Below are 25,529 nucleotides of genomic sequence, written 5' to 3' on the forward strand. Positions count from 1 at the left end.
GACGTAGCGCTTGACGCTCATCAGCTGTGGGGCTGGATTGAGCTCCCAGCCAGGCCAGCACCCATCTGGAGTCGCTCCGCAGAAACCAAGATCAGGCTCCCACCCCATGGCCCCAGCCCCGAGGGTCTCCTGGTTCACTCAGACGAATACAGCCTCTCTGAGCTGCTCTCCAGCCTGGCTGCTCCCTGGGCACTTGGTCCTTGACCCAGTGGGGGGTGACCCTAGAAAGGGATCGAGGGGGGACCGGCCCCTGCCAAGCCATGTAGGAACAGAACGCAGGGTTTGTATGACAAGGGGATGAGCCTGTGGCTCTGGCTGTTACAAACCAACGGGGCTAGTCATGTTGTCTGTGTCCGTCGAGCTCTTTCAATGAAGAGGGTTTTGGGGTGGATTTGAACAATTCTCTGCAATGCTGGGCCCTCAGGCATGCCAGCAGCCTGCTCAGGTAGCTAGCCAGCGAGCTGAGATATTTCTAGGCCATCGGCACTTATGTGCAACTCAGAAAATAAACAGACCCACGGAGCACAGCAAGCAAACTGTGCAAGACACCAGAAAGTGAAACAGATCCCTCTGTGGTGTCTGTGATTTTCACTGGGGCTCTGTCTGTGGGTCTGACCCTGCAAACCCTTCTCCTTGTCAGCCTGTGTCATTCTTGCCCCAGCAGCTCCCCAGCGCTCCCCTCGCTAGGACTCGGTTCACTTCCAAGGAGATGCCCAAGCAGCCAGGAGGAGCTGTTCCACTTGGAATTTCTGACTGCAGCCAGGGTGCCGCAGTCGGGCAGTGGAGATTCCTGCGTTTTTGTGTCACGCAACACACCCAGGGCGCTGCTTGGGCGCGGATTAGAGCCCAGTTAAGCACACGCTTAAATCCTCCATTCCTCGAGGATGCCGAAGCACGTTGCCGACCTGGGGCCGAGCTGCGAGAACAGCGAGAGCATCCAGCAGCGCGAAGGGTTCTGTGCAGGCCGAGCATTCAGGCGCCGGTCCCTAGCGGCTGTGAATAGCGATGGGGCTGGTATTAGACCCAGCTTTAAGAATCCATTAAAAACACGCTATCAAATGCACTGGCAATAAACTCTTCGTCCCTGGGGATGTTGTGACCCAGGGTCAGCAAGGCTCTGAGAACGGCCGCGCGCCAGAAAACGCTCCAGCCCCCGGCGTGATTTCACACGTCGCTTTCAAGTTCTCGTCAAGCAGCCGGGAAAGAGGCACGTCAAACGCCAACCGGCCTTTAGGAAGGGCGACAGACCGTGTTAGCAACGTGCCTGGAAGTCGATCCCAGAAAGTTTGTGCTGGAGAGGGATGGTCAAAAGGCCGTGGATCAATTGCTTTCCAACGAGGCTATCAGAGCACAAAAGCGAGTAGCTCCCCCCGCATGGTATCACGGGGGAAACTGAGGCACAGGGTGGGGTGGTGACTGGTCCAAAGGCTCAGAGCTGGGAATAGAACCCAGAAATCCTGAGAGATCAAAGTGCAGCTCTCGCAAGTCCCACTCCCAGACTATTGTATGATATTAATCACCCATATAGGGGGAGGCCTCTGTCGAGTTGTTTTTGCTTCCTGAAGGATATATATGGTCTGTACAAGACGTATACACTGTACGTGATCCGCTTTCCTCCTATAGGACCCAGCGTAGCCTTGATCCGTATGGCTGAAAAGCGCTACCCTAGCTCCCTCCAGCACAAAAACCTCCTTTTAGGTCTCAATTGTTACAACGGATACAGAGCACCTGGGGCTCTCTGCAGGGGCACACTGGGCTCCGTCTAGGGGTGTCGGGCCCAGGCGAGGCAGGAGCTCGTCCCAGGCGACCTAATGGTCCCGTCTGGCCTCAGACTCTCCCCACATTCTCCAGCCTTGAAGATGTGAGGCTCCTAACTCCCCTGGACTACACTGGGAATTAGGAGCTGAAATACCTTGGAGGGTCTGGGCCTACGGAACTTGGGGGGGTGGGAACTCTGCCGACCCCGGCTCCCACTCCCTGGGATGGGATCTCCCCCCAGCCAAGCGGCTGCAGGTGTCACCCCAAATCTCCACCTCCCGCCCCACAGCCAGGCTTTTCCCTGTTCTCTCACCCCCAAAGGGGCCTGGTCTCCCCAAGTCTGAGCCCCCCCCCAGCATGGGTGGGATTCTCCTCTCACACCGCCCCCCCATGCGCCCAGGGCTGTACCCCGCGCAGACACACCCCGATCCCCTGTCGCTGCGCCCGGCCCCTGGCCCGGGTTTATTCCGGGCCGCCTCCTCCCAGCCCGAGGGGGAGGGGGCCGGGGGGCGGGGCGAAGCGGGCGAGGGGGCGGAGCCTGGAGCTCGTTACCTTCCCGGGGAGGAGGCGGGCGCCGGGCTGGTGCGGTTCTGGCATCCCAGCATCCCGGGGCGCCGGGGCAGCGCCGCCCGCCGCAGCGCCCCGAGCCTGCGCCGCGGAGCCAGCCCGGGGCTGCCCGGCCCTCCCGCCGCCGGGGCCCATGGCCCCCTGAGCCCCCCGGCCCGGAGCGCAGCGCGGAGCCGGGCGCCCCCCGTGCGCCCCCCGTGCGCCCCGGCCGGCCGGGCATGAAGCCGCTGGAGAAATTCCTGAAGAAGCAGGGCTCGCACCTGGCGGGCCGGGCCGGGGCCGGGCCCGGGCCCGGGGCCGGGCCGGGGGGGCTGCAGCGCCGCCCCAGCGTCTCCCGCCTGCTGCTGCCCGGCTTCCTCCGGGAGCCCGCCGAGGAGCCCGAGCGGGGCATGGAGCCGGCCCGGCCCGGCGGCGACGGGCGCTGGCTGGAGCTGCGGCCCCCGGACGCCGCCCTCCGGTCCCCCTCGTCCTTCTCCTCCGAGGAGCTGTCCCCCGGCGGCGGGGAGCCGCCGCTCAGCCCCGACCCCGCCGCCACCTGCTGCTGGCCCCCGGGCCCGCCCGACAGCCCCGAGCGCCTGCTGGGGGCGCTGCTGGACCGGCTCGGGGGGGCCCCGACCTCGCACGGCCAGGGCTGCGGCGCAGGTAAGGGGAGGGGGGGGCTGCAGGTGCCCATGGTGCCAGGGGAGGGGGGGGTCAGCCCATGGTGGTAGGGGGAGAGGGTCTGGTGCCAGGGGAGGGGGGGTCAGCCCATGGTGGTAGGGGGAGAGGGTCTGGTGCCAGGGGAGGGGGGGTCAGCCCATGGTGGTAGGGGGAGAGGGTCTGGTGCCAGGGGAGGGGGGTCAGCCCATGGTGGTAGGGGGAGAGGGTCTGGTGCCAGGGGAGGGGGGGTCAGCAGGTGCCCTTAGCGGGAGGGGGGTCAGCAGGTGCCCATGGTGGCAGAGAGGGTCTGACTCCTTGGATGAGGTGCATGTTGAAAGTGGGGGTTGGTTGCTGTCACAGTGGGGGAGGGAGTCTGCGGGGGAGGGTCAGGCCATTGGGGGAAGCTCAGGGGGACCTGCTGGGCTCTTGGTAGATCTGGTAGGGCCCGGGGTAACCACATGTGGGCTGTGGGATCCTGCACTACGGTAACCGGCTGGGGGCCTGGAGGGACCTCTCCCGAGGAGCTGGCCACTGTGGTGGTCTGTGGTGCCGTTGCAGATCGGAGCCACCAGGAGGCGCCGTGTCAGGGGAGAGCCTGGGGCAGAGGCTGGGGACCCCTCCAGAGAGAGGGATGCTTGTCGGGGGGGACAAGGGGGCTCCATTGGAAGGGCCCCCCTTGGCCAGCTGGGCAGCGTCTGGCTTTTCCAGCCCTTGGCGAGCACGGCCCCAGGGCCTCCCTAAGATCCCAGGAGACACTTGGCTGCGGGGGGCTCGGAAATGACCGGCGGTGCCGCCGGGGCCCAGATGGTGTTGGCTGCCCCTCGAGCCGCCCGTTAATCTTTAACGTTTGTCAGCGTTTGTCTGGGTGGCCGCGGAAGGCAGCTCGCTGGAGCAGGAGCCTCGGCCATCCTTGGCATGGGCTGCCCCTCTCGCCTTGGGCTCCCCACCTGAAAGCCCAGTGGCAGATGGCCCCGGCCCCTCGGGCCTCGCTCTGCCCCTGTGCCTAGTCGAGGCTGGGCTGTCTGGGCGGGTGTTTAGGGCCGGGGAGCGGGACCCCTGGCTGAGGCCAGCGATGCAGCACTTGGCAGCGTTTGGCTTCAGGGGAGACGTGGGGGGTGGAATTCGGGTCTGTGGAGCTAAAGCCAGGCCTGGAGCAGGCACCGGCTGTGCAAGTCCCCTCCAGCACAGCGGGTGCTGGAGAATTAGACTCAGGGAGTCGGTAGCAAAGCTCCTGCAGTGAGCCAGAGCTTCACCCTCTGCGCCTTGAACGTCCTCTGTAAAGGGTGTCTGTGTGTGTGGAGGGGAACAAATCACCGTCTGGCCTGGACGTTCCTGTCCCGAGTCAGGGGGTGCAGTGGGCATGCGGGGAAAGGGCTGTCACTCCTTTGCTTGGGACCTTAGCAGCAGCGTGGGTGGGTCTGATCAGGACCATCTCTGCATTGGCTGGGGGGTGCAACAAGCCCTGCTGCCTCCCGTCCATCTCTGAGCTCTGGCTCGGGGAGGATCCTGGGCAGGAGGAGAAGCTGGCGTCTGTTCTAGGACTCTGGGACCTTAGCATCCATCGAGGCTCTTCTGGGAGGTGGCAGAGCCCTCTGATTGGATGCTTGTCTTTGCTCCGGCTGCCTCCCACACCCTACTGTCCAGTGCATGGGCAATGCCAGCGATGCTGGTGGCCATGCAGCTGTTCAACAGCTGCTGTGTTCCACCCCAGAGGTGGCTGCATTTCAGTGTCACCTGAAGTGATCCCTTTACCCGTGTCACAAAGGGCCTGTGGGGCTAACTTGTGATTGAAGCACTATGAGAGCCTCACAGGAGCAGTGTCTTGTATTGTATGTAGATGGGGAAACTGAGGCACAAAGCGAGGTGGAGCCTTGCACAGTACATCAACAGCAGAACAAGGAGTAGTGCTGGCTCCCGGTCCCCTGTAGTGACCACGGGACACGTGCCTCCGTGTACGTCGCCTCCCAATGCAGTGTGGGGTATAATTATCCGGATTTTCACAATAAAGCAGGGGATGAAATGTCAGGACAGGTCCAGCCTGGGGAACAGAAGGATTTCAGTGCCCCCGCCCCGCAGCCCTCATTGCAGGACCACCCTGGCAGCACAGCCCTGGCTCCATTGTGTGACGGATTTGCTTAATCTCCAGCTCACTGGTGCAGAGTTACCTCGTGTGCAGATTGGCAGTGCTTTGATCCCGAGCTTGGCATTGGCCCTGAGCCAGAACAACGTGCCTGCCGAACGATTCCCATCCCAGGGTCTCCAGGCACTCGCCACCCCGCTGTCGGCAGCCCCACTGGCAGAGGGCAAGTGACTCCTCCGTGGCCTCCCTGCCCTAACCACTGGACCCCGCTCCCTTCCCAGAGCTGGGAATAAAACCCAGGAGCCCTGGTTCCTAGCCCCATTCGCTCTAACCACTAGGCCCCACTCCCTCCCTTAGCCAGGGATAGAACCCAGGCATCCTGACTCCTGGGCGTTTAAACCACACCCTGCGCCCTCCCTGCATTAGGTGCTGTGTCCCCACCTCAGAGTGCGGCTGGGCCCGTGGGGGCCAGCAGCTCGCACAGGGGGCTGGGCGTGGGGGGTACCAGTGGGTCATGCTGGCTGTGTTTCAGGCGGGGGGGGCTGGCAGAGGTGCCCCCTTCTCCTGTGGGGCTCAGGGGAGGAGCAGTGGTGCTGGGAGCACCCAGACCAGCTCCCCTCGCTGCAGTAAGGGGCTGCTCTGAACTCCCTGGGTGCTCAGAACTGCTGTCTGGTGGGAGCCCCGGGGCAGGGAGCAGCCCCCCCCACCCGCTCCCCGGGCACCTGCATGGTGCCGAATACCCTACAGCTGTTCTGGAGCATGGGCTTGCCCCGCACACGGGTTCCTGCCTTGGGAATTTCCCTGGGCCTCTAGCTCTGCCCGCCTGGCTTTGGCGAGGTCTCAATGCATGGCGAGGGCCACTGCCCAAGCGGTGCTGAGCGTCCCCTAGGAGGCGCTGTGTTCCCAGAGGCTCCCAGCCCGGCAGCCAGCTAGCAGGCTGGTAACCCCATGGGCAGCCTCGATCTTGCTAGAACAACCCCTCTAGGGCGGGGGGAGCCGGCTGAGCCTCTCTCCGCTTTAAGGAATGTTTTTGGGAGGGTGGGGCTGGGGGGGTCTGAGTGTCTGGGGCAGGGAAGGAAGGACCCTGCCTCTGGGAGTCCTCCAGGGTACGGTCCCCATGGCAAGGAAAAGCCAAACAAGCCAGACAAACCGACCATGCAGCTAGCAGGAAATCCCCTTTTCTTATACACGGAGATACCCCCTAGCCTGCGGGGCTCACTGCCCCAAGGTGTAGCAGCATGGTCAAGGGCTCGGTACGATTCAGGAAAGCGTTAAATACGTACCCTGGCATTTTCCAAGGGCCTTAAGGGACCCTGATCCCAAATGCCCCTAGATCCCCAATCTCAGCCCCTGGGGACAATAGAAGGAACATCTGGTCTGTCCTTCAGCAATCCTAGCTAAGGGCTGAGGGATATACACCCTCATGCATCAGGGCACAAGTCAACCCGAACCCTCCCAGGGTCAGGAAGGAATGTCCCCTAGAGGCAGGCTAGGGCATGAACTGCATGGTTGTATAGTCCATCCAGGCACCTTCCTCTGTAGCGCCTTGTCCTGGCTGCTGTCTGAGACGGGCTGCTGGGCTAATGGCTGCTCTGAGCCCGTGCAGCAGGAGAGACATCCGAGGAGGGACAATGTGACTCAGGGGGCAGGGCTGGCTTCCTGGCTTCTGTTCCTGGCTCTGCTGCTGACCTGCTGGGCAAGTCATTTCCTCTCTGCGTGCCTCAGTTTCCTTTCCCGTCCTGGGTCTGCTTAGGCTGAGATCTCTATGGGGCAGGGACTGTCTATCTGTGAGCACCCGGCACCATGGGGCCCAGTCTGGGCTGCGCGCTCTAGATAATACGCCTCCTGACCATCGCTGTTCTGAGGCCACGTGGCAGGGGTCGCATACCAGGCCAGAGGGAGCCCTGGTCTCCTGCACTAGGCTAACCCTGGTAGTCCCCCTGCGCCAGGGGAGGTGGGAGTTTGCTGTGGCTGGTCCGAGGCCGATCTGCCGCCCAGAGATTGCACTGCAGCCCTTCCCGACTGACGTCGGGCCGCAGGGTCCCCTGCCGCCCTGGCTGGGCAGCGGCGGGTGCCCTCTCCCAGCGCGCGCCCAGGGCAGGCGGCTGGCTGAGCATGGGGAGGGCGACATCAGGCGAGTAGGCCCCGGTTGGGGCAGGGTACGAGATGGTCCCTCCCTCGGGCCTCTGGGCACCGCGAGGGAGCGGGCGGAAAGCGGGCTGGTTGGCTGGCGCCACGAGGAAGGATGCTCATTGATTGCTTTAGACCCCACCTGGCTTCCCTGACCGCCCCAGTAGGTGTGTCGGCGTTCACCTGTGGGCTGGCCCTGCCAGGACACGCTTGGCCCCTGCTGCCAGGCAGTGCTTGCCCAGCCTGGTACCTGGCACGAGGCAGGGGTAGGGGCAGACTTCCCAAGGCAGAGAAATTGCAGCGCAGAGCCAAGGGGACTGGGCGGGAGGGAGCCGGACGCCCTGGTGTCGGAAGCCACCTGGGGTCTGATCTTCCAAGCGGTGGAAAAGGGGAGAGGCCAGGTCACCCTGCCGGCGCTGGGCCAAACCGGGGTCCCCGGCAGTTAAAATCCCCTCCCCCCACTCAGGGAAACGCCCCCCAGCCCCTGGGCAATTCCACTTCTCTCCCTGCACTGGGGAGTGGGCACCAGGAAGCGGGCACTGGGGAGCTGGGCTGAGTGGGGCTGGCGAGGACTCTCTATACTCTGCCGCAAGAGCCCTTTGTGAAACGCTCCCCCTGGCTCTGGGGGAGCCAGGTGCCCGTGGCCCAGAACCCGCCCCACACTGGGTGCTAACCGACCCCTTGTTGGCGCGACCGTGGGCCTGGAGCTGCTCCTTGGGCAGGGTTTGGCATGCAGGCAGGGCGTGGTGTGGGTGGGAGCCTCCTGCCCTGCTCAGGTGGTGCCTGCTCTCTAAATAAACAGCCGGCAGGGCGGGGGGCCCCGTTCCCCAGCGTCCGCCCCCCCTTGTTCAAAGACAGCTGGCAGCCGGGGGAGGGGGACTGGGAGTCAGGACTCCTGGGTTCCATTCCCAGATCTGGGGCCGGGCGGTGGGTGATTAGAGCAGCTGACTCCCGGTCAGGATCCCTGGGTGCTGCCGCTGGCCAAGGGGGAGGCAATGTGGACTAGTGGTTACACCAAGCCACTGGGACTTGAGACATCTGGGCTCTGCTCCTTCCTGGGTGGCGCAAGAGGACCCCTCAGCCCCCGCCCGTCTCCTGGGTGTGGAGCCCTGGGACGGTTAAACGCTCTGGCCCAGCCCTGTTGTTGTGAATTCGCTGGGGCTGGGGCAGCGCCAGGAGCCTGAGTCGTGCGTCAGGGCTCGGCGGGCCGGGCGCTGCACAGACTGGGATCAAAGGGACGGGCCCCCCCGCGGGCCTACGATGGAAGTGACCCAGCAAATGGGGTTCGTGCTGATACCCCGTCCCCTCCTCTCAACCCGCCCGCCCCCAGACTTAGCCCCTGAGTCACTGCAGGTGGGGTGCAGCCCCGGCTCTGTCCCTCCGCTCTATGCCACGGGGTCTCTGCTGCTCATGGCCTCGCCGGCCTGGCATCTCGCTGGGGCCTAGCGAGGCGGCCTCTTGTCTCGTGTCCATTCATTGGAGCCGGATTCGCTAAGGGGCTGGGAGCCAGCTTGGCTGGGGTTGAGCAGCTGGCGGGGTTGCTCTGTTCCTGGGGTTTGCATTCGTTGTCTCCCCCGGCCCTGGTACCTCGCGCCCCTGCAGAGAGAAATGTAGAATTCCTTCAGCGCCGATTAGCCAGCCAGCGGCAGCGCCCGCGGCAGCATGTGCCGGGCCGGGATCCCAACGGCTGCGTCAGGTGCTGGCTGCTTGAGCTTGTCCCAGACCTGACAAGAGGCAGCGTGGCCCAGTGGTCAGAGGCCCTGAGGCTCACTGGCGAGGGCTTGATGGCTTGTGGCAGCCTGGCCTGGTGGCAGGGACACTGGGCGGGGAGGCAGGACTCGCGGTTCTATTCCCAGCTCTGCCGTGTCACCGTGGGCAAGTCATGGCCCTGCACCGTGCCTCAGTTTCTCCTCCCACCCCTTCTCTTGTTTGCTTAGATTGTCACCTGCTCGGGGCAGGGCCTGTCTGTCTCTGTGCAGCATCCGGCACAACAGGGTGCTGGTCTCGGTCGGGCCTCTAAGCAACACCCGGTGCTACAAATACTAATATTAGGGGGGGTGTTAGCCTGGCTTTCCTGCCTACACCCACCCCACCCTGCAGCCTCCGGCAGACAGAGTATTTTCCTTCCCTGCCTGTCCCGTGTGCTGTTAAACAAATCAGGGCTCCGCCCTAGAGGTGGCTGCTTCTCCCGGTCGTGGGGGAGACGATCTGCGCCGGCTGGTGGGGATCTTTTGTTCTTTTGCCTCCTGCCCTAAGCTGTGCTGTTCCAGTCGGCTGCGGGGCCGCACGCTAGAGGTGGCAGGGTCTCGGGGCTGGGCGGGGTGTGTGGGCTCCGAGCGCATTTTCGAGTTGGGGTGCTCTGCTCTGACTGCAGGCTCCTCGCGTGGGGAACCGTCTCGCTCCCACAATGGCGTTACGAAGGCAGTGAATGAATTTCCTTCCTTGCCACCCACCTCCTTGCTGTGAAGTGGCTGCCCTGCTGGGGGCGGGCGCTCGGCCTCCCGCTGGCTTTTGATTCCGGGAGCTCGAGCGGGGCTCAGCGCCACAGGCCCTGAAGCAAAACCAAAGGGATTTGCTTTGAGAAAAACCTTTGGCTAATCTTGACTGACGCCAGAGGCTCGTTCCCCCGTTTTCTGGCCTGGCGCGTGGTGTCGCTGGACAGGCTGGGCTTCCGTGGGCAAAGTGCCCGCTGGGGAGGCTTGTCTGAGTAAGGAATGGCAGGACTCGACCCCTTCAGCGGGTGCCGTGTTCCACCCCAGAGGTGGCTGCATGTCAGTGATGTCAGGGGGTGACTTTCAGCCCCTTTTCCCTCCCCCAGCTCCCTGGTCTCTTTTCCCTTAACCCCGTTCCCACCTTCCTGCTGCATGTCAGGGGGTGATGTCGTGTTTTGGGGGGAGGTATATGAAGTGGGTGGGTGGGGAGTGTATGAAGTGGGCGGGGAGGTATATGGGGTGGGGTGGGTGTAGGAAGTGGGTGGGTGCGTGCTGTGGGGGTATATGAAGTGGGTGGGGGTATATGAGGAGTGGGTGGGGGAATATGGGGTGCGGTATGAAGGGGTGGGTGAGGGGTATATGGAGTGTGAGGTATATGGGGGGTAGAGGAAGTGGGTGGGTGAGGTATTTGGGGGTGTAGGAAGTGGGTGGGGGGATAGGTGGGGTATGAAGGGGTGAGTGGGGGGGTATATGGAGTGTGAGGTATATGGGGGGTGTAGGAAGTGGATGCGAGGGTGACTCGTTTACAGACAAACGGGTCTGCAGGTTTGCTGTGGGTGCTGGACATTTTGGCATCACCCAGCATTGCTGCCCCCCGGGGTCGTGCCAGGGGCTCGCCTAGCGAGGGGGCTGGACTGGATCAAGGAGCAGTGGGGGGCCGTGGCTCGTGGGTGCAGAGAACCCCCTCTGCAGAGCCCTCGCTGGCCCCTGGTGTGGAGGAGGAGGTCAGAGCGGGGGCAGGGGGCAAGGCAGGGGCTGGGGGCAGAGTCCATGGGCAGGGGGTGAGTCACAGCATTCCTGGCACGGGGACAGCCTGGAATCGATACCAGTGCACCCTGGGAGGTCAGGGACCGAACAGGCTGCCCCCACCGCCCCTCCAGGCCGGCCCCCTGGGGAAAGCGGGTGAGCTGGGTGCTGCTGCCCAATCGCTAGCGCCAGGAGGTGGGTGACAGGATGCCTGGTTCTATGCATGGCGCTGGGACTGAGCGAGTCCTCCCCACGGCCCCTGCCTCAGTTTCCCCAGCTGGGCTAACAATGCCAGCCCACCCTTCTTAAGAGCAACGTGAGATTATCCTGTAGCAACGGGGGCCGAGCTCCCCGAGTTGTGAGCCCGGCCCGGGGCCTCCGCGTCGACCCTGTTAACTCACCCGAGCCCTGGCACAGGCCAAGCGATTGGAAATAGCTTCGATGCAGGCGTGTGTGCGCCTGAGGGACCGTGTGTGCAAGGGCAGCGTGCGTGCGAGGGTGGCCCGCGTGCGAGGGTGGCCCACGTGCGCTTAACCTACTACCCGCCCCCCCCCGGGAAAGGATGGGGCCAATTCCCTGTGACTAACGCCGTGCTCGCGGTGTTTGTGTGTCCACCAGTGGGTGCGTGGCCCGGCCGTGCCACCGTCAGTGGGCACAGAGTGCCGCCCGCCTGCCCCACGCAGCCCCCAACCCCGTGTCCGTCTCTCTCCTAGACGTGCTACTGGACGACGTCATCCTCACCCACTCGCTCTTCCTGCCGACCGAGCACTTGCTGCAAGAGCTGCACCGGTGATATCCTTCGGGGGAAGGCCCCTAGGTTGGGGGCAGTGGGGATGGGCAGGGGGGTCTGATCTCGCCTCTTCCCTTTCCACAGCTGATGGGGGCCGGACTCGGGGGGGCGCGCCTTTGCCCGGCTATTTGCTTGCAGCGGGAGGCGCTCGCTCGCCGTGGGGATGTCGGGCGCAGCCATGCCCTGGCTGTGATTTTCCATAGCACCGGCGGAAGCTCGAACTGGAAATCCCGTGGGGTGAATACTTGGTTTCCTCCACGGCGGGTAGAAGCTGGTTTGTTATTGTAGGGTCTCCCGTGAGGAGCTGTGCTCTGCACGCTGGTTTGCTCCTGAGAGCAGGGTGGGAGCTGGGCCGGTTTGTTATGGTAGGGTTGAGCACCGGCCTGCTGACGTGTATTCGTGCCAGGCTGCCCGTGTGTCGGCGTGGTCCCTGTGGACGGCGACGCCAGGGAGGGCCGGGGTCGGGATGCCCGTGGCTCCCCTCGTGGCCTGACCTGGAGCAGAGTCGACCAGGAGAGAGGAGGTGGAAGGAGCCAACGTGGCGCTTTGGCCGGGTGCCCTGGTTCGTTCCCCAAGGGAATGTGCCCCATCTCCGGGCCAGGCGTGCTCGAGTGAAACTCGCATCAGCTCACTCAGACGCTTGTCCCGCCGCCTCCCCCCGCGGGGTTACCCCTGTTTGCCCCCCCCTGTGGAACCACGGCGTGCAGAGCAGGGCCCGGGGCGCTCAGCACCCGCCTCCAGAGCTGAGCTCATCTGTCCCCGGGGGGCAGCTGGGAAATGAACCCAGGTGTCCGGCGCCGCAGCCCGGCCCCTTTCTCTCGCTGCGCTAGCCAGGGCGCTCGTTGCCCCAGAGGCTGGTTGCCCCTCTTCCCCCAGGGGAGACTTTCAGCCCCTTTCCCCTCCCCCAGCTCCCTGGTCTCTTTTCCCTTAACCCTGTGCCCACCTTCCTGCTGGCGTCGGGGGGCCCTTCGCCTGGCTGGGCGGCGAGCGACGCGCGCCCGAGGAAGCGGGCCGTGCTGACCGTGTTGCTGCACTTCCTGGAGACCTACAAGGGCATCCTGCAGGAGGAGGAGAGCGCTGGGAAAGTCATTAAGGTCCGTGGCGGTCTGGGGGGGGCAGCTTTACCCTCCTTCCCAGCCCTCGAGGGGCGGGGGGTCCCGGCCCAGAGCAGGACAACCCTGGGTCTGTCACTGCGGGGGGGGGGTCATCGGATCCTCTCTGCCCACCTCTGTTTAACCCTCTGCGCTTGGCCAGGCTGGTCAATTTCACTCTCTGGGCTGCCCCACTGGCCCCCACCTGGCTGCCCTGATTCTTCCTAGTAGATTTAATTCCCCCCCAAACTGTGTGTGGGGCTCCGATACCCCAGGGACCCCCTGCCCCAGGGAGAGTATCTCTGGTGATGTGTTGCTCAGTAGCCGGAACATGGGCCCTGCAATCCACTCGGCTGCGCCCCCCAGAAAACCAGTGCTGACCATGGCCGGGGCGGGGGGTTGTTCCCCAGTGTCTCAGGGCAATGCCAGGCCAGATCTGAGCTGGGGGAGCCCTGCTGGCCGGGCAGCCGAAGACCCCCCTCCCTGTGCCCCCCCGCAGGATCTCTACCTGCTGATCATGAAAGACGTCTCCCTCTACCCGGAGCTGGAAGACGAGATCCTGAGACTGCACCAGCTGGTGGAGAGAGCGGAGCTCAAGTGAGTGACACGGGGTCCCCGCCATGTTAACTGGAGCGACGCTGCCCCGAGCCGCGGCCCTGCGACTGCACCCTCGCTATGAGCAGCGTGATGATAACGCCAAGAGGCCCCGATCCGGGCTCAGGGCCCCCTTAAGCCGGCTGGTGCCGTGCTGGTACCCAGACCTGGGTGCAAAGGACTACTGGGGGACACTAGATGGCACCCAAAGATATTTCTGTTGGGGGGGCCAGGGCCTCGTGAAAACCAAGTGTGGCTTAATTCCCACTCTGCAGCCTCCCATCCCCCACAGGGCATTATTCCCCTACATCCTGCCCCTTTCCCTGACCTGCCCCTGCTTGGTTGCAGGGTGCCTGAGGAGATCCCGCCACCCAGCAAACAGGTCAAGCCGCTTTTCCGGCACTTCCGGCGCATCGACTCCTGCCTCCAGACCAGGGTGGCCTTCCGGGGCTCGGATGAGAGTGAGTGTGGTGGTGGCGGGGGTCCGAGTGGTCGGCCTGGCACGGCGAGCAGAATCCGATTCCCTGCTGGGAGGCAGGACGTCTGGGTTCCCTCCCGCGGGGGAGGATGTAGCTTCTTGGCCCCAGCCACCAGCGCTGGGTTCCTGCCCCCAATGGAGGGTGGTTGGCACCGGGGGGGATGACATGCCTGCTGCCTGCATTCGTTATTGTGATTGCGTCAGTTTCTGCGTGGGCTGGGGGCAGCCCCAAGGCTCCGGGCGAGCTGCCAGAGTGGCTGTTGGGGGTGTAAAATGTGGGCCCTGCCCCCACTGGGTAGTGCGGGGAGACCTCAGGCAAGTCCCTTCCCCGCTCTGTGCCTCGGTTTCCCCATCTGTAAAGTGGCTGGGCAAGCAGGAAATGCTTTGGGAGCCTGGGAGGGAGGGTGCAAAGTGACGCTGAGAACGAACTGTGAGCTGCCCCCATGTCTGATCTCCCCCCGCCCCAAGCCAACAGCAGCCCCTAAGTGACCCTGCCAGCAGAGCCCCCGCCAGGGGGCCCCTCCGCACACATCCCCTGCCCCCCATGCCCATCAATGGGGTGGTATGGCCGCGGGCTCACGAGAGCGGGACCTTGCTGCCCGCTCCATTCGGGGGGCGCCGGCGATGGGACAACGGGGATGTGGCTGAAATTCCACCCCCACAGCAGCCCCCCCTCTTACCCCTCCCTCATCTGTCTCCCTGCAGTCTTCTGCCGCGTGTACATGCCCGATCACTCCTACGTCACCATCCGCAGCCGCCTCTCGGCCTCGGTGCAGGACATCCTGGCCGCGGTGACGGAGAAGCTGCAGTACTCGCAGGAGCAGGGCGCCCGCGAGGAAGCCCTCGCCCTGGTAGCGGTGGCGTCGTCTGGAGGTGACTGGCCTAGGGGGTCTCAGTGCAAGGCATGTTCCAGCTTCCCTTGGGGCTCGGAGGGTCATGACTGGGCAGGGTCCGGCCTGGCATCGCTTCCCCTGGCTGCCTGCAGCGCATCAAACCAAGGATGTGCCAGCCCCCTCCAGGTCCGCCCGATCCACTGAGCCGGAACCGCCGAGGCCTCCATGGTCTGAGCAGAACGTGGCCCCTGCCCCAGGGAGCCTGCAGCGATGTTCTCCCTGGGTGCCAGTAGGGGGCACTCTGGGTGGTTATCGGGGCACAGGGGCCACGCCAGACCTCTGCAGTCTCCAGCTGACGGGCTGGTGCCAACCCTGGATAGACATGGGTGAAAGGGGCTGCAGGAAGGAGAGACCCGCTACCCCGCGGGGGTCTGAGCAGAAAGGGTATTTTACAGCTGGCCCTGGCTGCTGCCAGCTCATGGGTGGGGGAATTGACCCCTGCCTGGGGCATTCCAGGGTCTGGTGGCTCCGAGAGGCCCCTTGATACAGATCCAGAGAAATGTGGACCCTGCATGAGCCCACCGCCACCCCCTTCCCATTCCAGGCCGGGGGGGCAGAGCCTGATGGCCATTCATTTGCTGGCTGAGGTGCAGTGAGTTTGGCAGGTCCCAGAGCCTGGGTCACAAACCTTTGGGCACTAGCCAGCCCCCCTTATGAGCAGAGAGACTGGCATTGATTGGCCCCTGGGTCCTACGCCCCGCACCCCCAGGGCAGAGGGAGGGGGCAGTGTGGCTGGGAGACGGGGCGTGGGGGTGGGCTGACACACTGACCCCAGCCCCGTCTCTCCTGCCCCCAGAGAAGGCCGTGCTGCAGCCCAGCGAGGAGTGTGTCTTCACCACCCTAGGCATTAACAGCCACCTCTTCGCCTGCACGAAGGACGCCATTGAGTCGCTGGTGAGAGCCCCGCCCCGCCCAGGGCACGCGCCAGGGGCCGCCCACGGCAGAACCCGGCTTCCTGCCTGTTAGTCCAGAGGCAGCCAAATGATGCCAGCTGTGTCACAAACCAGAGGGGGAGCTGGGGACGCTGGTGCCCAGAATCCTGCTTGTTTTACTTCCCTTGCCCTCCCCTCGGCGGGGCTCTGGCAGATTCCACCCCCCCAGTTCCCCATGTCCCAGCCATCCCCGCCCCTGCCAACCCTGGGGACGGATCGCTGATCTCCCGTGGTTCTCATTCATCCTGAAGGGGAATCCCAGGGCTTTTGGAAACAAGTCTTAACCCTGAGATCACTGCGCTAGCAGTGAAATGCAGCCACCTCTGGGGTGGGACGGCAGCTGCTTGGCAGTGCACCACAACGCTGCACAACAGCGCAGGGTGGGGATTTAGAAATCCTGTATCCAGCTGAAGCTGCAGGAGACAAAGCAGAGTCCCCGGGGGTTGGGATGTGGCCAGAGCCCTGGGGTCGATGTCCCGACGCTTGCAAAAAGCATCATGAAATCTTAAAGGGCCCCCAGGATCTAACCACTAGGCAAAACCGCCTTTCCCACCCAAGGCCGCCTGTCCCCTCTTGACCGCTGGACCTCGCTGCAGTCCCTGCATAGCGCATGCAGGTGCCCTTTGTACCAGGGACATATGGCCACAGTGCCACTGGCTTACTGGGGCAGCGCTGCGTGAGCGGGTGATTTAACTGGGGTCTGGTCGCTTTAGCTGTGTGGTTCTCTCCCCTTCTGAGCATGTGGGTGGGGGGAGAAACTCCCCGCCCTGAATGCAGTGGCTTTTCTCACGGCCCACCGAGGGGGAGGGGAGGCTGCTACAGAGGCCAATAGCCCAGGCACCTTGCCCCCTCTCCGCACAATTAGCCTGAGGCTGCAGCCTCATGGCAAGTCTCGCCCCTTACCCCCGACAGGTCCCGCTCCCCGAGGAGATCCAGGTCTCGCCGGGCGACACTGAGATCCACCGCGCGGAGGCTGAGGAAATAGCCAATCACCTGACGGCCTTTCACTGGGAGCTCTTCCGCTGCATCCACGAGGTGAGGTCGGTGGGGCTGGCCTGCAGGTCCCAAGCCTGTGTGCAGGGCTGCAGGGCACATGGTGGAGAGACATGGGGGGCAGGGGGAGGAGACACGGAGCAGAGCATGCTGGGGAAGCCAAAAACAATTGACAAAAACAATCCCCCACCCCCACCCCCCGCCCATTTTTTGTTGAAAAATTTGGTCCACGTTTTTGTAGGCTCCGAACCCGGCCGCTGCAAACAGGAGCAATGGGCCGGCCGGGTCAACAAAATCTGAGATTCCCGCACAAAAATGGAAAGCGGCACAACGCTCTCCATGGAATCGAACGTCTTTTCTGTGGGGTGCTCAGCTCTGAGATGGGGCCTTTGCTCCTCGCTGCTGGTTTGAGTCCAGCCTAGGACAGCAGGCAGCAAATGCTGTTCCCAGCAAACAGCTGTTTGGCCCGTAGGTGACACGAGTCTGGCGGTAGTTGACGGGGGGAAGCGTGTAGGGCACTGGGGCTTTGCTAAGACTTCCTATACAGGAGGGGGCAGGGGCAGGGAAAGGGTTCAGGGTTGGGGGCTGGTTACGGGACGGGGTTAGGGTGACCGGCAGGAGCTCAGGGTTCTGGCCGTGGCGCACTGGCGTGGAGCGACACCCACCGCGCCCCTCTCCCGTGGTTTGCAGCTGGAGTTCGTGGACTACGTCTTCCACGGGGAGCGGGGCCGGCGGGAGACCGCCAACCTGGAGCTGCTCCTACAACGCTGCAGTGAGGTGCAGCACTGGGTGGCCACCGAGATCCTGCTGTGCGAGGCGCTGGGGAAGCGCGCCCACCTGCTCAAGAAGTTCATCAAGATTGCAGCCATGTGAGCGCCGCGTCTTGCCCGCTGCCGGGACCGGGGGGCCCTGCCTGGGGCTGGGGCGGGTGCTATGGACGGGGGGGGCCCCCCTCCTTGCAGTCCCAGCCCCCTGGTCCCTCGGCCTCAGCTCTGTGCTGCCGGGCGTCTCTCCTGCGTGGGCAGCTGGGACAGCGTGTCAGGCGTGGATGTCGGTGCTGATGCGGCAGGAGGCTGCCGGGCCCCTGACTGGCACCGCCAGGGCCGGGACTGGAGTGCTGGGGGGGGGGGTGGGATTCCGCAGGGGCTTGGGGACACTGGTCATGGGGCTGCCCTCCACTTGCCCCCAGGGTCCTGATGACCCCATGCCTAGAGCTTGCCCAGCTGGAGGGCCGCAGGTTGCACGCCCCTTACCCCTCCCGCTGGGCTGGGGGGCAGGATCTCTCTCCCTTTTAACCCGTTAGCGGCTGGCCCCTGAGTCTCCTGCTCCGTGTCCCCAGATGCAAGCAGAACCAGGACATGCTGTCATTCTATGCTGTGGTGATGGGGCTGGACAACGCGGCCGTCAGCCGGTTACGGCTCACCTGGGAGGTAAGGGGGTAGCAGGAGTGTGGGTCTCTGCTTGTCGGCCCAGGGTTTGGGACCCCCCATCGATCAGGGCAGGGCTCCCCATCCCCCATCTGAGCCAGCTGGGTCGCTTTGCCCCGACTGGCAGGGACCTCACGTCATGGACCGCATCCAGCCTGCGCCATGCTTGGGAGGGAGACCTCTAAGGAGAACCCAGGGTGCTGCTGGCTCAGTAGGGGGCGCTCTTCCCTGGCAGTCAGTGCTGACCCCAGGGGGGCGCTACGGGGCGCTGTGCTGCAGGGACTGGGGTGGGGGCTCAGTAGAGGGCGCGCTCCCCTGGTAGTCCATGCTGACCCGAGCCAGGTGCTAGGGGGCCCGGGCTGCTGTCTCTCCGAGGTTGGGACTGTTTTGGAGGCATTAAAGACCCTGCCGACTGCCCTTTGCATCCGAGTTGGCTTTTAACCCCGATGCCCGGGCTCAATTCCAGCCCTGTCCTGCACCCAGCCTTGCCCCTGTGGTTTCAGCCGAGTACGCAGTGCCTTGCCCTCCCTGCCCAGAGAGGCTATGCAGCCTTGCTCCGCGGCTGGGCAAGCAGCTGCTGTGGTCCACCCCAGAGGTGGCTGCATCTCCGTGCTGGGGGAAATGGCTCCTTCCGCAGCTGCAAAGTGTGTGGGGATCCCGGTTGCTGTTTATCTTCCTTTTCCTCCCTCCAAGTAAACAAACCCAGGAAATAAACCCCAGGCCCCTCCCTCTGCTAACAAGGGCCTGGCCCATTGCACAAGAGACCCTTGCCCAGACGGGGATTAGCTGCGCTCCAGCAGCCTCCCCGCCCCCTCCCTGGGGCCCGGTGACCCCGCTCCACCTCGCTGCCCAGGGATGGCGCCCTGCGATGGAGGCGAGTCCCCCATGATGCCCATGTGCCAGCCTGAGCCGGTGACCTCCTGGCACGGGGGTGCTGGGCGGCGGGGTCTGAACCTGGCCCCGGGGCTGGGCACTCACGGTCCCGTTTGTTTTTCAGAAGCTTCCGGGCAAGTTTAAGAACCTGTTCCGGAAGTTTGAGACTTTGACGGTGAGACCCTTGCCCCGGGGGGCTGGGCTGAGTGGGGCGCTCACCGCTCTTGTGCCAAGGTGCTGGGGGGGCAGGACTGGGCACCCATGGGTACCTGGGTAACCTGGCACCCGCACAGGGGCGGGGTGGGGGCTGGGAAGGGAGGGGGTGGAAACGGTCCCCTGCGGCTCCGCTCCCGGGGGCCCCCAGCGGGAATCTCCCCTCGGAGTTAACTAGCAGCCCAAGGACGCGGCTGAGAGGAGGGAAAACACAAACAGGGCCAGGGACTAGCCGGTCAATGGCCTCGCCCCTGTGCTGGGCGAGGCGACCGGCAGCCCCCCAGCGCCTCCTGCTGGGAGTCCCGTGAGCCGGGTGAGAGGTACGCACCACATGCCCCCGGCTGCCGCGGAGAGGTGGTGTGGATAACGTGGTGCCACGGCAGGAACCGTCCTCCCAGCCCGGCCTTCTCGCCCCCAACACCGGCCTGCATCTGCCCCCTCGCTCAGCGTCTGAGTGTCGGGGACATAGGCGGGTTCCCCCACCCGTGTTGAGCGCACAGCACTTGGCTCCTACCCGGAGGCACCGGGGGATTGGAACCGGCGAGTTCCTGAGGCAGCCACGCTGGGTGCACTAGGCCGTGCTGCCTCGTCTGTGCCAAGCCGGCCGGCTGGAGACCCCCTCGCGGGGGGCTGGGCCTTGCCAACGCTGTGATCTTAGCCACCGGCCCGGCTGCCTAGAGCGGAGCCTTGGGTGGCAACGGGGCTGACGCCGGCGTGACCCCATGTGCCACAGTGTGGCCAAGCTCAGCCGGGTGGGTCTTGGTCCCCCGAGGGGTTTGCCTGGTTCTTCTCTTCCTGGCCCTCGACCTGCAGAGCCCAGCCCCTTGTTCAGCGTCTCTGGGGTCCCGCTGGGGTGTCCAGGCCGGGGTTCCCCGGAGCACCCCCCCTTGACCTGTCCTCCCTCCCCGCCCCCTGCAGGACCCCTGCCGGAATCACAAAACCTACCGGGAAGTCCTCTCCAAGATGAACCCGCCCCTCATCCCCTTCGTGCCCCTCATCCTGAAAGGTGAGCCATAGGCCGCCAGGGAGCGCCAGGTACAGTCCCTCCCTGGGGAGGCCTGGGGGCTCCTGGGAGGCGCTCCCCACTGCCCCCTCCCCAGAGAGCTCGTGGCCACGCAGGGACCCAATCCTGGCAGCCGAGGGCCCATGTGTCTGCACCTCGTTGTGCAGGGAAAGCATTGCCTAGTGGTTACAGCTGGGGGGCTGCTGGACAGGGCTTCCGGCTCTGCTGCTCTCTCATGGGTGACCTTGGGCAACTCCCCTCCCTCTTCGGTGCCTCAGTTTCCCCAGCTGTGCTGCAGGGAGCAGGGCCCAGGGCTCAGTAGGGGGCATGTTCCCTTCACCGTCAGTGCTGACCCCACTGCCCCAGGGCGGTGTCAGGAGGCACTGGGCTGCCTGACCTGCTGTCGCTCCCAGGAGGTGGTAAAACCTGGTGACCCCACAGCCCTTCCTGGCCAACAAGGGCCTCCTGCCCCTGGCCACATTTCGACTGGGCAGAGTGAGCCCTGCCTGCTCCCCTCCCTCCCCCGCTGCTGCCCGCCCGGGATTTTCCCTTGTCCACTGACAGCTGCCGTGCTCCACCCCAGAAGCAGCTGATTCCTGGGACTCTTGGGGGCTGTGTCCTGCCCTCAAGCAGAGTCTCCGGATCCGGCAGCCCTGGGAATCCCGCTGCCTGCAGAGCTATGGACTGGGGCATGGGGATCTCCCAGCCAGGTGCCCACAGAGCAGGAGAAGGGGCTGAGACCCGGGCCAGCACGGCATCCGGGCGGGGGAGGAGAGAGTCCATCTTGCCTGCGCTCACCTTGTCCCTCCTCCTTTGCCCCCCAGACCTGACGTTTGTGCACGAGGGCAGCAAGACGCTCCTGGACGGGCTAGTGAACGTGGAGAAACTGGTGAGTTGCCCCCCTCCTCCGACCCCCTGGAGGAAGAGACCCCTGGATCCAGTTCTCCCCAGTGGGTTTCATTTTCCTGGACACCTGGGTTCTTTCCTTGGCAAGGCCCTTCCCCTCTGTGACGTGTGTTACGCACAGAGTGCGTCCCTGCCTCAAAGAGCTCACACAGGGTGGGAGGGGAAACTGAGGCAGAGAGCAGGGACGGGACCTGGCCCGGATCACCCAGCAGGCCAATAGCAGAGATGGCGACGGCTCCCGCCCCGTGTGCCTGTTGCAAGCCCCTGGCCTGGCTCTGAGAACAGCTGGTGTCTGGGGTGGGGTGGGGGGCGTTGCAGCACCGGACCCGCAGGGCAGCGAGCTCTGCCTTTGTCTGGATGGGACCCCAGGTGGCAGAGCCCCAGCCCCCTGCAGTGCCCCCCCGCCCCCCGCGAGATTAACTGGCGTTGTCCTGGGAACGTCCTTCATGCAATATTCAGCCTGGCGCAGGCGCGGGGGGGCCGGGAGTGCCGCAGCCAGCAGAGGTGGAGTGTGGGGTGGGGGGGCTGCTGCATGGAGCCAGTGTTGCCATGGCTACGCACTCAGTCCCGCAGCCCCTCCAGGGACGTGCCAGGCGCTCGGCTCATGGGGTCCTTGGGCCGCAGCTCGGCACAGAGAACGGGCCATGGCCAGGCTGGGGGGCGCCTGCTGCCCTTGGGGAGATTCTGGCCCGATCTGCCCATCTGTCCAGCTCGACTCCCCTGTGCTGAATGTCCCACTTCCTGAGCTGGTGTAAACGGAGCCGCTGCCGCTTAGCCACCGAGCAGAATTCCCCCCACCTGGCCCGTAGCTTCCGGGCGGCTGGGCTGAGAGATCCCCTCCCCCCACGGCACCCCTCTTCAGGTTTCATGGGGCTCTGGGCTGGCTGCCGAGCAAAGCGCCGGGTCGCTCCCCGACTAACGCAGCCCGTCAGTGCCCTTCAGCTGGGGCGGTGCTGCGCCGGCAGGGGGCGGCACCCTGGGTCTCCGCAGCGAACCCGGGCGGCCTTGCCCTGGGCACGTGGGCATGACCATACCGCACACGGCATCCTGTCCCCTCGGAGCCTCGTCCCTGCCTACGGATTGGCAGCTCAATGCAGCAGTTCCCTGCACCCCAGGGTTCCCGGCTCAGCCTGCGCCCCGGGGCGGGCGTCTCACTTGCCTGGGTCCCCCCTGGATCGGTGCTGGGTGCTGTGCTGGGCTGGAGTTCAGAGCTCCCTCTCACCCACCCCTGGTGGGATCCAGGCACCCTGTCTAGGTGCTTGGTGTAGGAAACCGGGGCCCAGGTCTTGCTAAATCAACCCCCGGGGTGGAATTTCCCCTGCGCGACCTGCAGGTCACAGCCCCTGTAGGGCAGCAGCAAGGAATGATGGGTGCCGGGACGGCAGAGGCAGCCTTGCTCCTGGCACTGGTGGGGCTCCCGGGTGCTGCGAGAGACCAACAGCTGGGTCCAAATCCCCTCCCCCGCCTGCACCTGAGCCCCTGTGTGTGTCTTGGCTGGGGTGTCTACCGCCCTCTGCTCCCTGTGCGTGGAGGGCTTCGACCAGCTGTTTGTTATTTAACACACCTGCAGGGGTAGAGCCAACTGGATCGGGCTCCTTGGGCGCCCGGGTGCAGGGTGGGCGCAGAGTCGGTGCCTGTCCCCTGTGGGATGAGGTGGGTTCTCCCAGCTGTGGCACGGGACGGCTCACTGCCCTGACTGCCGGTCTCGTTTCTGTACCCGGCTCGGGGGCTGGGCCCACGGTCCTGAGGCCCTTGCTGGGGCCTGGGCTGCCCCAGGGCCAGGCCCAGCGCCCAGGCTGTTAACCACGTGGCTGCCTTCCTTTGCAGCACTCAATCGCCGAAAAAGTGAGGACAATCCGAAAGTATCGCAGCCGTCCCCTGTGTGAGTATGAGCGTCTCCCACAGGCTGCCCCCCCGCGCTGCGCTCCAGGGACAGGAAGGGCAGCGTCATTACCCCACGGAGCTCCCTGCTTCCCCAGACTGCAGATCCCGACTGGGGGGCGCTGGGACTGGCAGCCGGGGTGACTTAGGGGGTGGGGCCTTTGCCCCTGGTTTACTGCTCTGAAACCTGCCCAGCATGGGAACAAATGAAAGCTGCCACCTTCCAAGCGGCAGAGATCTGTTGCCCGGGCCATAAACCTGTGCGAAAGCCGACTCAGGCTGGCCTGTCTGGTTCTCAGGGAAGCTTCCCAGCTGGCCCGGTCAGGCCACCTGTGCCAGGGCCCGCCTGGCAGCCGCCATGCTTAGCCCCAGGGCAGCAAGCAGCCCGCCGTCCTCTCTCATGCGGGCAGGAGCCAGGCAAGGTGAGTTCCACCAGGGGAGGGAGAGCAGCGCCTCCTGCTGCTGGCTCCCGGGTCATGCGCCCTGACTTCTCCTCCCCCGCAGGCCTGGATTTGGAGGCGTCGCCCAGCCAGCTGCAGACCAAGGCCTACGTGCGCCAGTTCCAGGTGATCGACAATCAGAACCTGCTCTTTGAGCTCTCCTACAAACTGGAGGCGAGCAGCTAGTGACAGCCGGGGGGGCGCTGGATCCGTCACACTACAGCACTTTGGCTGGCCGCGGCCCCGGCTCGCTGGACGCCCCTGTGCGCGGAGAGACACGGGCACTTTGTGGTTTACAGAGCCACGGCACTTTGTGGTTTACAGAGCCGGCTGGACTCTAGACACATGGCCCTTCCCCATCAGGGGGTGGGAGGGGACAACCCCTGCTGCGCAGACGGGGTGGGCCGGGACTGGCTTTCGGTCTAGCTTTAAACTCTGGGCCAGGCGCCCAGGGCACGGTCTGGGAGACCAGGGCATGGGCAGGAGACACTGTCCCCTCTGCCAGGTGCCAGTGGGGTGGGTTGGAGCCAGGTGGGGTGAGGGGCAGCATGTGGTGTGGGGTCAGCATTCCCCTTGGCAAACAAAGGGGACCTGTGCCCCCTCTACAGGGTCCCAGCTCCCCCTCTCCCCGTTCCTGTCCTCTCTTCTTGGGTTCATACCTCCTGCTTCTCCCACCCCTGTGTGTTTCCCTCCTTTCCTCCTTGCCCCAGCCAGAGCAGCTGTGACTGCATCACCCCCTGCCAGCTCTCAGACCCCCTCTGCTGGGGTGCTCTCAGTACATGTCAGAATGCAAAGCTCCCCCCCCCCCCGGGGGAAACAGCATTGGGGTGCTGGGGAGAAGCCCTGGCTCCCATGCCTCTGTCCCCCAGAGTCGGTCCAGCTGCAGGCACCTCACTTCCCTCTAGTTTCAAAATTATGGGTTGTCCCCACCTGCCCGGGGTGCCTTGGTCCCTAGGAGTTTGGCTGCAGTACCTGACACAGGTGGGGTTTGAACCTGTGAGCTACAGAGTGGAAAGCAGGAGCCACCGGAGCTAGAGCCCTAAATCCCTTCAACAGCTTTCTAACCTCATACATGGGCTGGCAGGGGGAGGGCAGGCAGAGCCCCCTGTGGGGGTTATGTGGCCCTCATAGTGCTCTGGGGCTGGGTTTATTTTCCCATTAGACTCCACCTGCCCCCCAGCTTCTCCCCCATCTCTGCCCCTCGCTTACCTACGCCAAGGGCAGGGTCCCCAGTATGCCTGGGCCGGCGCTAAGGGCAGTTGTGTAACCGCATTGCCTTTAAACCCTGCCTGTCTGCTCCACAGAGCTGCTCGTGTCCTGAAGCATGGCCCTAACGCCCCGGCCCCCAGCCACCCCCCACTGCTACAGCAGGGACTCTTCACCTGGGATGAAGCCAACCCCAACCCCCCTCCCCCCACACACACATCGTGCCCCTTGGCAGGATGGGAGCCACTCCCTACAGCCAGCTGTATCTGGCCCCAAGGAGCCCCCATGGCAGTATGCAGAGAGGATAGCAGCCTACGGGAGTGGGCATCAAGAGTGGGGTGAGGTGGTTGCAAGGGGCAGCAGGTGGGCGGGGGAGCCCCAGAACAATGTTCCCCGCAATTCTAGTTTTGTACCTATCCTTTTGGGCGCGTGGTAAACAGCCCGAGGAGGTTCTCTTTATGTATATTCAGGGTCTTTCTGTTTCTGTCACGGCTGAGGGTCTCGCCTGCGGCCTGGGCGGCTCCCTGGCCTAACACGAGAATGTATATGTTTTGTACCAAAATGCTCTCTTAATTGTAAATTTATTTTTTAAAAGAAAACGGCAGCTCCTTGTGTGCTACGGTGCTTTGTACAGAGACTTTTCTACGGGCGGCTTTGGGGTTGCGGCCCTTTGCCCACACGAGCTGGAATGGAAAGATGCACTGTGCAGCTTGGCTGAGGCTGTTTGGGTTCTGAGTTTATGATTATTTTACCATGCTCCAGAAGCACTGGGGTGGGAGGAAGACTTCGGACCGGAACTGGCAATAAAAGCGGCACTGTCTACTGAGAGGCATGTCCAGCACCTGAATGATTGCAGCAGCGGGTCCGAGCCCCAGCCGGGCACCAGAACCGCACGGCGTTGGCCCTAGGCAAATGCAACCTGCTGAGTCTCTAGACTCCAGTCCAGGCCAACCTGCCCCTTCTCATTCAGTTCCACTCGTCACGCCCCATGGGGGAGACAAACGGGGCTCTGCGTGGCGTAGCCTTTTGGGAGAGTCTTTCGGGAGAGTCAGGAGAGGCCTTTGTAACCCACACACCTCCTGGGCGTGGCATTGTGTCCCATCTCGTGGCACCAGACCACTTAGAGAGAGACAATGAGTCTGCTCTACAGCCTTAGCTACAGCCAGTTGGCTTTTAG

The 25,529-nt window shown here is 64.3% G+C and overlaps 1 protein-coding gene across 3 annotated transcripts; it reads left to right on the plus strand.

Annotated features, from left to right (window-relative positions):
* Nucleotides 1-2,501: 2,501 nt before the first annotated feature.
* Nucleotides 2,502-25,160, plus strand: RAPGEFL1 (Rap guanine nucleotide exchange factor like 1). Of its 3 annotated transcripts, none has more exons than XM_084615441.1 (15): nt 2,502-2,967; nt 11,346-11,424; nt 12,366-12,516; nt 13,013-13,110; nt 13,456-13,568; nt 14,291-14,458; nt 15,275-15,372; nt 16,323-16,445; nt 17,094-17,272; nt 17,743-17,833; nt 18,828-18,878; nt 19,835-19,922; nt 20,744-20,808; nt 22,653-22,707; nt 23,006-23,198. In XM_084615441.1, the coding sequence occupies exons 1-15, from the start codon at nt 2,544-2,546 to the stop codon at nt 23,191-23,193; spliced, it is 1,971 nt and encodes a 656-aa protein (XP_084471567.1). In that variant the 5' UTR covers nt 2,502-2,543; the 3' UTR covers nt 23,194-23,198. The 3 variants fall into 3 exon arrangements, 2 of the variants coding, with proteins under 2 accessions (XP_084471567.1, XP_084471568.1); XM_084615442.1 differs by lacking the exon at nt 23,006-23,198 and adding an exon at nt 23,211-25,160 and having other exon boundaries at nt 2,512-2,967; XR_014709750.1 differs by lacking the exons at nt 19,835-19,922; nt 23,006-23,198 and having other exon boundaries at nt 2,503-2,967.
* Nucleotides 25,161-25,529: the final 369 nt, after the last annotated feature.

Source organism: Lepidochelys olivacea (genome assembly GCF_965140295.1).
Source record: "Lepidochelys olivacea isolate rLepOli2 genome assembly, chromosome: 27".
In the NCBI taxonomy this organism is placed as follows: Eukaryota; Metazoa; Chordata; order Testudines; family Cheloniidae; genus Lepidochelys; species Lepidochelys olivacea.